Below are 14,210 nucleotides of genomic sequence, written 5' to 3' on the forward strand. Positions count from 1 at the left end.
ATAATCTGTGTATTTGTCTCTTTAATCCTGTGGTTGTAGCCATGTTTCTGGTCCTTTATGTATAGCTGGGTACATTCAGTTTCATGGCCAGTACTGGAAATAACCCAACACTATTCTGAATGGATGAATAATGGATAATGAGCTACAGCCCCTCCCTCATTGTTCTAGGTGATTGTTCAGCGCTGCCTTGCTGCCCGTTCTCTAACACACGTCAAGTTGGGATGTGTGCTCTGTGGCTATCTGAAGATCCTCCCCATGTTCTTAATGGTTATGCCTGGAATGATCAGCAGAGTATTGTATGCAGGTAATAGCCCACATAACGTACTTGTACAATCATTCCCAAACCTCTCTCTTTTTATTACAAAAGATACAAATCTAATTTCTCCACATTTCCAGACTTTCCAATTATTCTAGGCTAACTATCCCCTAGCCTGTGTAATTGACACCTCTGTAATGATGCATGGTGCTGAAATCCCTACTTTGATTCCTGAGTTAGTGTTTCCTTGTTACAGATGAAGTAGCCTGTGTTGTCCCATCGGAGTGCTATAATATTTGCGGTGTGGAAAGTGGCTGCTCTAACACAGCCTACCCAAAGCTGGTTGTGAAGCTGATGCCGAGAGGTAGGTCTCCTTCACCAATTATCCAGCATGCAGGCTGGTGAGCAGGGCCCTCCTACATCTTTGTCTGTTATTATACAGTCTCGTCTTATTATTTTCTTCCCAATATGACGGCACTATATAAGTAACTATTAATAACCCTTGTTATTGTACGAGGCTAGGCTTATCTACAGCACCTGACTTGTGATCATTGCAGCCATTTCTGTGTGTGCTTCAGCAGCCCAATATTTGTGCTGCCACTATCCATGTCGCTTAGTTCAGTCTCCTCTGAACAGTTGATGTTGGGATTTGTCTGCTACTTGAACTCTGTGAAGACTTTATGTGGTCTCTAATCTGAGGTGCTGTTAAGTAGCGGTTTCTGAGGTGGTAACTCTAATGAACTTCTCCTCTGCAGCAGAGGTAACTCTTGGTCTTCCTTTCCTGGGGCAGTCCTCATGAGAGCCAGTTTCAGCATAGCATTTGATGGTTTTTGCAACTGCACTTGAGGATACATTCAAAGTTCTTGAAATTTTCCGTATCGACTGACCATGTCTTACAGTAATGATAGACTGCTGTTTCTCTTTACTGAGATGAGTGGTTGGTGCCATAATATGGATTACAACAGTAGTCAGATAGTGGTGTCCACTGTGTACTAACCCTACCTCTGCACAACACAACTGATGGTCTCAAACACATTAAGTAGGCAAGTAATTCCACAGATTGACTCCTGACAAGGTCCACCTGTTACTTCATAACCATTCCAGGAGACGACCTCAAGCAGCTGACTGAGAGAATGCCAAGAGTGTGCAAAGCTGTCATCCAAGCAAAGGGGGGCTACTTTCAGGAATCTAAAATATAAAACATATTTTGATTTAACACTCTTTTGTTTACAACATAATCCCATATGTGATCTTTCATAGTTTTGATGACTTCAGTATTAATCTACTATGTTGAAAATAATTTAAATAAACAAAAACCATTGAATGAGAAGGTGTCCAAACTTTTGACTGGTACTGTGTATATAATTAGTGCAACAATGAAATTGATTGTGAGCACCAAAGAAAGTGCTTAAAGAGCAAGTTAACATGTGAAAATATTCAGTGGATCAAATTGTGTTACCATGTACAGTACATACGTGTCCAAGCGCAAAAAATATACAATTAACCACAATCACTATGGGATTGTAATTAAAAGGCAGGTTATTTACCAATTACAATGTAGACACGTAAAAGCCTGTAATGTGCTAAGCAGTCAACATAGAGGCTAAAAATGAAACCAGTAAAAAGTGAATAAAAAATTACAAGGAGTAAATATATGTAATAAGCTTCTCTCTTGTGTTAGTAAGATTGGTCCATGTCAGGTGTGTTAGGTGGTGCCCTGTGTGCGCTGGTAGCATTACCTGGTTATTGTTATCTGGGGTCATACCTAATCCCCCATGTGCTGTGTGTAATACAGATAACAGTGTATCCTTGCCTGTGTGATTCATGAACCTATAACAGTGATGGGGTACTATGCAAGCTTTATACATTCAAGGTGGATGTGGTCAAATGGGGGACAGAAGCACAGATACACCTGGTATCCTCTCACTAGCCCAAACACGCAGACTAACAGTAACCCAGTCTATTCACACAATAACCCTGAATAACCAGGTCTTCACAGACTAACATCAACCCAGTCTATCCCACACTAACCAATAACACGAATAACCAGGTCTTCACTGACTAACATTAACCCAGTCTATCCCACACCAACCAATAACCCTGAATAACCAGGTCTTCACAGACTGACATCAACCCAGTCTTTTCCACACAATAACCCTGAATAACCAGGTCTTCACAGCCTGACATTAACCCAGTCTTTCCCACACTAACCAATAATCCTGAATAACCAGGTCTTCACAGCCTGACATTGGCCCTCATTCAGAGCCGTACGCTCTGAGCAGAGCGTACGCTCTGAATGAGCGCCGGGCTCCATTTTCATGGAGCGTCCTCCTGGACGCTCGTATAGCTGTGGGTCACCACCCACAGGCTATACGAGCGTGCATTGTGATGGTCGCGATGGTCGAGACCATCGCGACCATCGAATTTGCGAGCCGGAGCCTGCGGTTGAGGTTTTCAACCGCAAGCTCCGGAGTGATTTTGGCTCTATCAGAGCCAAAATCACTCCCACTGACATCACTAGTGATGTCAGTGGGCCGGCTTCTGACGGGAGGCACGCCCCCGGCAAGCCCACCAAAGGGGGCGTGCTGTCAAACATTGACAGCACGCCCCCTTTGATCGGACACAACGAGCGAAGGACTTTCCTTCGCTCGACGCGTCTGGCGCATGCGCACGATGGAGCTCCCTCCGTCGTGCGCATGCTCAGTCCATAACATCGACCCACTTGCGAGCGGACAGCCGCTCGCGAGTGGGTCTGAATCAGGCCCATTAACCCAGTCTTTCCCACACTAACCAATAACATGAATAACCAGGTCTTCACAGACTAACATTAACCCAGTCTTTCCCACACTAACCAATAATCCTGAATAACCAGGTCTTCACAGCCTGACATTAACCCAGTCTTTCCCACACTAACCAATAACCCTGAATAACCAGGTCTTCACAGACTAACATTAACCCAGTCTTTCCCACACTAACCAATAATCCTGAATAACCAGGTCTTCACAGCCTGACATTAACCCAGTCTTTCCCACACTAACCAATAACCCTGAATAACCAGGTCTTCACAGACTAACATCAACCCAGTCTTTCTTGTTCTGCTAGTCTTCCCAATACTAAACTTAATCTTCCTCATACTAGCCTAACCAAAATATCCACATACAAACCCTGTCATGCCAGATGTCACAGTCTGCCCAGACTAGCTATAACCAAGTCCTCACCACACTAACACAATAACACAGACTAACCAGGTCTTTACAAACAGACTAACCTACCATACTAACCCAAATTTCAGTAATTCTAACTAATTACTAACTAAAACTTCCCCAGACTAACAGTAACCCAGACTTTCTGATCTTCCCCAGACTAACCCAATTGCAAAGTAACCAGATCTCAACAGTTCTCGCAGACTAACCCTAACTAATTCTTCCCAGTTCTCACAAACTAATTCTTCCCAGTTCTCACAAACTAATTCTTCCCAGTTGTCCCAAACCCTAAATACTACTTCTCAGTTCTCCCAGACTAACCCCAATTCATTCTTCACAGTTGTACGAGACTAACCCTAAACCATTCTTACCAATTCTCCCAGACTAACCCTAAATAATTTTTCTCAGTTGTCCAAGACTAACCATAACTCAGTTAGTCTGGGAGAACCGGGAAGAATGATTTAGGATTAGTCTAGGAAAACTAGGAAGAATGGTTCTCATTCTTCCAAGTTCTCCCAGACTATCATTACCTCATTCTTCCCAGACTAACCATAACTCATTCTTCCCAGTTCTTCCAGACTAACGATAACTCATTCTTCCCAGTTCTCCAAGACTACCACTACCTTATACTTTCAGACTAATGATCTTAGTTCTGCCAGACTAATGATAAAGCTTGCGACATATTACCCGATTATCATTCCAACCAGCCAACTAGTTCACAGTAATCTATGGAAGCAAACAATAATCCTCCATTTTGCTACAAAATGACGATAAAATTACTGAAAATGGTAGTTCCAACAGGTTGGTTAAATCAGGCATGGTTTACCAACCCAACTACGAATATAGTTTCCTTTAACAGTAGTAAACAGACACTGTCCACCTACTTCTGTTCCTGCTGGATAACACACACTACAGAGTCTGCCTACTGATACCCACAGTCTGCTCCCACTCACTTACACGGCCCCTGGGTAATGGATAACACACAGTACAGACTATGCCTACTGATACCCACAGTCTGCTCCCACTCACTTACACGGCCCCTGGGTAATGGATAATGCACAGTACAGTCTCTGCCTACTGATACCCACAGTCTGCTCCCACTCACTTACACGGCCCCTGGGTAATGGATAATGCACAGTACAGGCTCTGCCTACTGATACCCACAGTCTGCTCCCACTCACTTACACGGCCCCTTGGTAATGGATAATGCACAGTACAGACTCTGAGTGGGAGCAGACTGTGGGTATCAGTAGGCACTTACATGGCCCTTGGGTAATGGGTAATGTACAGTACAGGCTCTGCCTACTGATACCCACAGTCTGCTCCCACTCACTTACATGGCCCCTGGGTAATGGATAATGGGTATCTGCCTACTGATACCCACAGTCTGCTCCCACTCACTAACACGGCCCCTGGGTAATGGATAATGCACAGTATAGACTCTCATCTGCCTACTGATAACCACAGTCTGCTCCCACTCACTTACATGGCCCCTGGGTAATGGATAATGCACAGTACAGACTCTGCCTACTGATACCCACAGTCTGCTCCCACTCACTTACATGGCCCCTGGGTAATGGATAATGCACAGTATAGACTCTCGTCTGCCTACTGATACCCACAGTCTGCTCCCACTCACTTACATGGCCCCTGGGTCAGCATCTTTGATACCCATATCCTGTTCAAGGCTACAGGCTCAAATCTGGACTCCGGCTTACACCTACTACTCTAGGCCACAGTTTAGGATAACCAGAACTCTGGATTCTCAGTGCCACTGTGGACTCTGATACTTTGCCTCCCACCCCTATTGTGTTCAGTATTACCCATCACACCCCTCCCTACAAGCTACGATCTCCCCACACCTCTCCTCTAGCTCACTTTCCCATAATCTCCTATTACTCCATCAGAGGCCTATGTACGTATGATAGTTCCACTCCATTAGTGGGTGCGGACGCCGAGTGTAATATACGGCACTGTGACCTCCCTGATGGATGAGGAATGCTTATTAAGAGCCAGATAATTACCGATCTGGTTATGTGCTGCAGCGATATAATCCTGTCTTACGTTAGAAGATCTAAACCAGGAATAAAATCTGCTGCTGTGCAGGGGCGGGATGTGTAACAAATTGCTCTGCAGGAGGGGGGGGCATGTATGACAATTTGCTGTGCAGGAGGGAGGGGAGTGGGGGGCATGTGTGACAAATTGCTGTGCAGGAGGGAGGGAAGGGGGGGACGTGTGACAATTTGCTGTGCAGGAGGGGGGGCATGTATGACAAGCTTCTGTGTATGGGGGGGCATGTGTGACAAATTGCTGTGCAGGAGGGAGGGGAGTGGGGGGCATGTGTGACAAATTGCTGTGCAGGAGGGAGGGAAGGGGGTGACGTGTGACAAATTGCTGTGCAGGAGGGAGGGAAGGGGGGGACATGTGTGACAAATTGCTGTGCAGGAGGGAAGGAAGGGGGGGACATGTGTAACAAATTGCTGTGCAGGAGGGAGGGAAGGGGGTGCACGTGTAACAAATTGCTGTGCAGGAGGGAGGGAAGGGGGTGCACATGTGACACAAATTGCTGTGCTGGAGGGAGGGAAGGGGGTGCACATGTGACAAATTGCTGTGCAGGAGGGAAGGAAGGGAGGGACATGTGTGACAATTTGCTGTGCAGGAGGGAGGGAAGGGGGGGACATGTGTGACAATTTGCTGTGCAGGAGGGAGGGAAGGGGGGGACATGTGTGACAATTTGCTGTGCAGGATGGAGGGAAGGGGGGGACGTGTGACAAATTGCTCTGCAAGAGGGGGGCCATGTATGACAAGCTGCTGTGTATGGGGGGACATGTGTAACAAATTGCTGTGCAGGAGGGATGGGGGGCATGTGTGACAAATTGCTATGCAGAAGGGAAGGAAGGGGGGGCATGTGTGACAAATTGCTGTGCAGGAGGGAGGGAAGAAGGGGACGTGTGACAATTTGCTGTGCAGGAGTGAGGGAAGGGGGGGACATGTGTGACAAATTGCTGTGCAGGAGGGAGGGGAGGGGGGACATGTGTGACAAATTTCTGTGGAGGAGGGAGGGAAGGGGGTGGACATGTGTGACAAATTGCTGTGCAGGAGGGAAGGAAGGGGGGGACGTGTGACAAATTGCTGTGCTGGAGGGAGGGAAGGGGGTGACGTGTGACAAATTGCTGTGCAGGAGGGAAGGAAGGGGGGGCCTGTGTAACAAATTGCTGTGCAGGAAGGAGGGAAGGAGGGGACATGTGTGACAAGTTGCTGTGCAGGAGGGAGGGAAGGGGGGGACATGTGTGACAATTTGCTGTGCAGGAGGGAGGGAAGGGGGGGACATGTGTGACAAATTGCTCTGCAAGAGGGGGGGACATGTATGACAAGCTGCTGTGTATGGGGGGACATGTGTAACAAATTGCTGTGCAGAAGGGATGGGGGGCATGTGTGACAAATTGCTGTGCAGGAGTGAGGGAAGGAGGGGACGTGTGACAATTTGCTGTGCAGGAGTGAGGGAAGGGGGGGACATGTGTGACAAATTGCTGTGCAGGAGGGATGGGGGCATGTGTGACAAATTGCTGTGCAGGAGGGAGGGAAGGGGGGGGACGTGTGACAATTTGCTGTGCAGGAGGGAGGGGGGACATGTGTGACAAATTGCTGTGCAGGAGGGGGGGCATGTATGACAAGCTTCTGTGTATGGGGGGGCATGTGTGACAAATTGCTGTGCAGGAGGGAGGGAAGGGGGTGACGTGTGACAAATTGCTGTGCAGGAGGGAAGGAAGGGGGGGACATGTGTAACAAATTGCTGTGCAGGAGGGAGGGAAGGGGGTGCACATGTGACAAATTGCTGTGCAGGAGGGAAGGAAGGGGGGGACATGTGTGACAAATTGCTGTGCAGGAGGGAGGGAAGGAGGGGACGTGTGACAATTTGCTGTGCAGGAGTGAGGGAAGGGGTGGACATGTGTGACAAATTGCTGTGCAGGAGGGAAGGAAGGGGGTGACATGTGTGACAATTTGCTGTGCAGGAGGGAGGGAAGGGGGGGACGTGTGACAAATTGCTCTGCAAGAGGGGGGGACATGTATGACAAGCTGCTGTGTATGGGGGGACATGTGTAACAAATTGCTGTGCAGGAGGGAAGGAAGGGGGTGACGTGTGACAAATTGCTGTGCAGGAGGGAGGGAAGGGGGGCCTGTGTAACAAATTGCTGTGCTGGAGGGAGGGAAGGGGGTGACGTGTGACAAATTGCTGTGCAGGAGGGAAGGAAGGGGGGGCCTGTGTAACAAATTGCTGTGCAGGAGGAAGGGAAGGAGGGGACATGTGTGACAAGTTGCTGTGCAGGAGGGAGGGAAGGGGGGGACATGTGTGACAATTTGCTGTGCAGGAGGGAGGGAAGGGGGGGACATGTGTGACAAATTGCTCTGCAAGAGGGGGGGACATGTATGACAAGCTGCTGTGTATGGGGGGACATGTGTAACAAATTGCTGTGCAGGAGGGATGGGGGGCGTGTGACAAGTTGCTATGCAGAAGGGAAGGAAGGGGGGGCATGTGTGACAAATTTCTGTGCAGGAGGGAGGGAAGGGGGTGGACATGTGTGACAAATTGCTGTGCAGGAGGGAAGGAAGGGGGGCCTGTGTAACAAATTGCTGTGCTGGAGGGAGGGAAGGGGGTGACGTGTGACAAATTGCTGTGCAGGAGGGAAGGAAGGGGGGGCCTGTGTAACAAATTGCTGTGCAGGAGGAAGGGAAGGAGGGGACATGTGTGACAAGTTGCTGTGCAGGAGGGAGGGAAGGGGGGGACATGTGTGACAAATTGCTCTGCAAGAGGGGGGGACATGTATGACAAGCTGCTGTGTATGGGGGGACATGTGTAACAAATTGCTGTGCAGGAGGGAAGGAAGTGGGTGACGTGTGACAAATTGCTGTGCAGGAGGGAGGGAAGGGGGGCCTGTGTAACAAATTGCTGTGCTGGAGGGAGGGAAGGGGGTGACGTGTGACAAATTGCTGTGCAGGAGGAAGGGAAGGAGGGGACGTGTGTGACAAATTGCTGTGCAGGAGGGAGGGAAGGGGGTGGGCATGTATGACAAATTGCTGTGCAGGAGGGAGGGGAGGGGGGACATGTGTGACCAATTGCTGTGCAGGAGGGAAGGAAGGGGGGGAAATGTGTGACAATCTGCAGAGGAGGGGTCTGATGTGAAGTATTTTTTATAGTTAGACGGAGTCTTTCTGTGGCATCAGCTGGAGGGAAGGTGGCTGCTCGGTGCAGTGTAGGAAGTAAGCCCATTGATCGTTTAGTTCAGTGGTTCTCAAACTCGGCCCTCATGACCTCAAACAGGTCAAGTTTTCAGGCTCACCCAGCAGGAGCACATGTGACTTCATTACTCAGTGACACATTGGTGATCCAGAAGTGGAGCAAATTATTTCACCTGTGATTCTGTGAGGAGACCTGGAAAACATGACCATTTGGAGTTCTATGGATTTGTCAGTTGGAGGAAACATTGGATAGTGCATGGCGAGATTAATAGGAGAGTTATGGTAAAACTTACCCTTGTTAACTCTCTTTCATCAAAGTCCACAGGGAGACATTGGGGTGTATGTGGGACTTGGAGGACCGGACACCAACAGCAAGGATGTTCTGGTCCTTCCCCCTATACCCCACCCACAGCCTGAGGGCAACTCAGTTTTGTTAACAAGCACATGGCAGGAGCAGGATAGCAGAGAAGGAAGACTGGTACACTGGAGGTATCACTCTCACACACAGAGAAGGAAACAAGTGTCCAAGAGGAGAGGCCCATAGAAGCCAGGTGCGTCAGGCGGGTGCTCTGTGGACGCTATAGACTTCGAAGAAAGAGAGTTAACCAAGGTAAGTTTTACCATACCTCTCCCAATCTTCTTCAGTGTCCATAGGGCTCCACAGGGAGACGGTTGGGATGTCCCAAAGCAGTTGTTCAAGGACAGGGACGCTCCTGAGCTGAGAGGAGAACCTGGCATCCAAAGGAAGCATCCCGAGAGGCAAGTGTGTCAAAGGCATAGAAAGAAAAGTGTGGACAGAAGACCAAGTGGACGCCTTGCAGAATTGTTTGGCAGACATGACACGGCAGGCTGCCCACAAGGAAGCCACTGAGTGAGTAGAATGAGCAGATAATATAGCCGGCACAGGAAGGCCAGCCAGCGTGTAAGCCTGTGAAATAGACTCTGGCCAGATGCTTCACATGACTGTTTGTTAGCTGGCCATCCCTTCTTGTGGAATCCATATAGGACAAAGAGGGAATCCATTTTCCTGATGGAACCAGTATGGTCCACGTAGATCTTCAGAGCACGGACCACATCCAAGGAGGCCTCACCTGCCGAGAGGTCTGGTGATTGAAGGCTGGAACAACAATTTCCTCATTAAGGTGGAAAAGAGAGACCACCTTGGGAAGAAAGCCAGGCACATTCGAAGAACAGCCCTGTCCTGATGAAAGATCAGAAATGGGGAGCGACAGGAGAGCACCCCTAAATCAGATACCCATAGGGCAGATGCTATAGCCAGAAGAAAAATAGTCTTCATACAGTAGTGATCCATTTGAGGTCTACTGAATCCAGGGGTTCAAATGGAGGTTCCTGAAGTGCGTGGAGAACCACTGACAAATCCCACAGAGCCAAAGGAGGGACAAAGGGAGGTTGTATATGGAGAACACTCTGCAGGAAGGTGTAAACATCAAGCAGAGGAGCAATTCTGGGTGTGGAACCAGATTGACAGAGCAGAGACGTGTACTTTCAGAGAGGCTAAGAGGAGTTCGAGATCCAATCCAGCTTGAAGGTACGGATTCTATAAACCCTAAAAACCTGAGGGTCATAGTTTCTAGTAGCACACCACTGGAAATATGTATGCCACACCCGGTGATAAATCTGGGCAGAGGCTGGTTTACACGCTCTGAGCATGGCCTGGACCACAGATCTCTTAGACCTCTTTAGACCTTAGGAGGGATGTCTCAAGAGCAAAGCAGTTAAAGACAGATGGGCCAGTGCCAGATGTAGACAGGGACCCTGAGACAACAGGTCTGAATGTAGAGGAAGTTGGAGAGGAGTGTTTATGGAGAGACTTTGAAGATCGAAGTACCAATGGTGCCTGGGCCAAGCCGGAGCTACCAACAGGACTGTACCCCCTTCTTGCTTCAACTTCTGAAGAACCTGTGGAAGAAGGGAGACTGGAGGGAAGAGGTATGCCAAATGGAAGGTTTACTTCACAGAAAGTGTCCACGAAGGCTGCTGTCCCTTGTCCTGGCCCTGTACATTGGAAGCTTGTGGTTGTGTCGTGAGGCCACGAGGTCCACTTCTGGTAGACCCCGTTTGTCCACCAGGAGCTGAAAGACTTATGCATGCAGGGAAGTGGTCTCTATATCCAGGTCATGATGGCTGAGGAAATCTGCTTCCCAAATGAGAATCCCCGGGATGAACACTGTGGAGATGGCTGGGAGATGGCGTTTGGTCCATGTGAGAATGTGGGACACTTCTGCCAGTGCTGACCGACTTAGAGTGCCTCCTTGGTGATTGAGGTAGGCCACTGCCATGGTAGTGTTGGACTGTACTTGTACTGGCCTGCCCTGAAGAATATCCTAAGCCAGAGTGAGGGCTCTGTAGATGGCTTGGAGTTTCAGGACGTTGATTGGTAAGATCACCTCAGCTGGAGTCCAGCATCCTTGGAAGGAGTGCTGGCCGGTCACTGCATCCCACCTGTGGAGGCTTGCATCCGTGGTGAGAAGTGCCCAGTCCAGGATCCAAAAGGGGCAACCCTTGTTTAAGTGGGACGTCTGTAGCCACCAGGATAGGGACAGGCGAACCTCTGGAGAAAAGCCCATCATCTGGATCTGAACAGATGGGGCAGCCCATTCCACCTGGTGAGGATCAGGTGTTGTAGGGTCCTGGAATGGAACTGAGCGAACACCACCATATCGAAGGTGGACACCATGGATCCCAAGGTCTGCATTGCAGAGTGAATTGACACTTGGCGATTGTGGAGCAACCTGCCCACTCGGTGCCGTAGTGCAGAGATTTTGTCTGCTGTCAGGAAGATTTTCTTAGCCTGAGAGTCCAGAAATACTCCCAGATGTACCATTCTTTGAGAAGGGGTCAGGGAACACTTTCTCCAGTTGATCAGTCAGACGTGCATTTGTAGAAAGGCAACGGCTACTTGTAGATGGTGGTGAAGAATCTCTGGAGAGCTTGCTAAGAGCAAGAGTTCATCCAAGTATGGGAGCAGTCTGATCCCCTGATGATGAAGATAGGCCGCCATAACCTTGGTAAAGTCCTGTGAAATTCTAGAAAGCCCAAAAGGCAGTGCTTGAAATTGGTAATGTTGCTGAAGGATAGCAAACTGGAGATATCCCTGATGAGAGGTCCCTAAAGGTACATGTAGGTAAGAGTCATGAATGTCACCATAAAGTCCCCAGGCTCCATAGCTAGGACAACATAGGGTTTCCATACAAAACCTAGGAACCCAGATAAACTTGTTCAGAGACCTGAGGTTGAGGATAGGCCGATGAGACCCGTTGGGCTTCTGAACTAAGAAAAGGGTAGAGTAATAACCCGTCCCTTGCTGTGATGAGGGGACCGGAAATATTACCCCTTAGAGCAGCAAGTACTGAATGGCCTTCTGGAGGAGCTGGGCTTTGTTTGGGTCCGATGGAGGTTCTGTGCAAAAGAACCGCTTGGGGGGAGGGGGGAGGAGACCAGCAGGCTCCTGTTGTCATGAAGCCAGCGTCCCCGGACGGATGATGCAACTTGGGGGAGGTAGGCACTCCCCCGGCAGCTTCTCCCCAGACATGGTCCCATCAATGGTTTCTATGTGTCTGAGTCACCCCTCCTACCCGCCTTGTGTACACGAGATGCTCACAGTCCACTATCGGTGCGCTGCTGTAGCTGTTGGTCTCAGGAGGTTTTAGGTCAGTTTCCCTGTATACCTTTCCCATGGGCCAGGTATATAGTGCTCTATATCCTACCAAGCATTGTGTTTTGAGTTGATTCAGAGCCCAGTGCAACTAAATTACATATGCATTGTATGTGACCGTGTGCTAGCTGCTGTATATATACACTGTATGTGACATTGTGCTAGCTGCTGTACATATACACTGTATGTGACCGTGTGCTAGCTGCTGTATATATACACTGTATGTGACCGTGTGCTAGCTGCTGTATATATACACTGTATGTGACCGTGTGCTAGCTGCTGTATATATACACTGTATGTGACCGTGTGCTAGCTGCTGTATATATACACTGTATGTGACCGTGTGCTAGCTGCTGTGTGTATATACTGTATGTGACCGTGTGCTAGCTGCTGTATATATACACTGTATGTGACCGTGTGCTAGCTGCTGTGTGTATATACTGTATGTGACCGTGTGCTAGCTGCTGTATATATATACTGCCTATTATTTCTGACTGTCAGTTATAGCTATCACTGTGTTTCTCCTCATCCCTCTGTGACAGGTGTGTATATACTGTATGTGACAGGTGTGTATATACTGTATGTGACAGGTGTGTATATACTGTATGTGACAGGTGTGGGGTTTTTTTTCTTAAACTTCACATTTACTTGTTATTTGTGAAGGTTTTCGCATTACATTACATTGTTGCCTTTATAAATGATATGTCAATAAGTAAAGGCAATCAGGAGGAGGGGGCCCCTGTGCTGATTTCATGTAAAGCCTGTTTAGCGGGCTTGACCTCTCAGGACTTGATTAAGGATGGTTTGTGTGCTGTCTGTTTATAAAGAGCCACCTCACCAGTCCTGTATACCAGTCCCTGTACAGGAGCCATCTTGGGTGTGCTCTTTGTCTCAAGTTATGAACAGTTTGCGGACGTATGGCTACTCCAATAAAGCCTCCTTGTATGGGGTACCCACAGCTTGCTATGTTTACACCTCCTATACATCCTTCCTGGATGGATGCTTATGCCCACTCAAGTCAGAGTATAGCTCAGTCAGTGGGTGCAGGTAGTTATTAAGGCGCCTAAACGCAAGTTATCTTTTTATCAGTCAGCTCAGCATATGGATTCAGACACATCATCAGATGAATCAGATGATGCACAGGGTTGTTCTCCAGGGTCTAGCTCGGGAGAGGAGGACCATTCGTTCTCAGTGGATGTTCCTTCTTTGGTGAGGGCTGTTAAATCAATCCTAGATATTCAGGATGATGAACCAGCTCCTAGAAAGAAGGGGACCCATTGTTTAAACACCAGAAGCTGAGCATCCACTATACAGTTTTCTGTCAGATATCTGTCCAATCTGGCTGGTTGGAATGAAAACCTGGTAATGTATGGGAGCAAATGACAGTCGATCACATGGTTTTAAACACTGAAAAAAGGACAAGTTGGTTACATTTGTGTGTTTTATCCAATTTGTCTGAACAACCATTTTTGGTTATTTTCCAGTGTTTGTGAGCAAATGGACGATTGTCATTTGCTCCCATACATTACCAGGTTTTCATTCCAACCACCCAGATTGGACAGATATCTGATAAAAAAAATTGTATAGCGGATGCCCAGCTATAGTCAGAAATGCTACATTGCCTATTTCGTCAGCATCTTCTCTTAAGGATTCTACAGACAGGAAGATTGAAACATGTCTTAAGGCAATATTTTCATCATCTGGAGCTCTTACTCGTCCAGCTATGGCTGGAGCCTGGGTAGCCAAAGCTGTTGAGGAATGGACGGGGGCATTGGAAGACTCTCTACCAGTTGCTACCAGAGAACAGATGATGAATATCTCCCACATACGGGAAGCA

At 48.3% G+C, this 14,210-nt stretch overlaps 1 protein-coding gene across 1 annotated transcript in view; it reads left to right on the forward strand.

Annotated features, from left to right (window-relative positions):
- The window catches only part of LOC148442501 (sodium/glucose cotransporter 2-like), a 104,460-nt gene that overhangs the window by 41,554 nt on the left and 48,696 nt on the right, over positions 1-14,210 (forward strand). Inside the window, exons 8-9 of the mRNA XM_088463883.1 lie at positions 169-304; positions 513-620. Coding sequence (XP_088320009.1) covers positions 169-304; positions 513-620 — 244 coding nt within the window. The remainder of the gene's footprint in view (positions 1-168; positions 305-512; positions 621-14,210) is intronic.

The sequence above is a fragment of the Taudactylus pleione genome, unplaced genomic scaffold (genome assembly GCF_031769625.1).
Source record: "Taudactylus pleione unplaced genomic scaffold, aTauple2 ptg001489l, whole genome shotgun sequence".
Taxonomy (NCBI): Eukaryota; Metazoa; Chordata; class Amphibia; order Anura; family Myobatrachidae; genus Taudactylus; species Taudactylus pleione.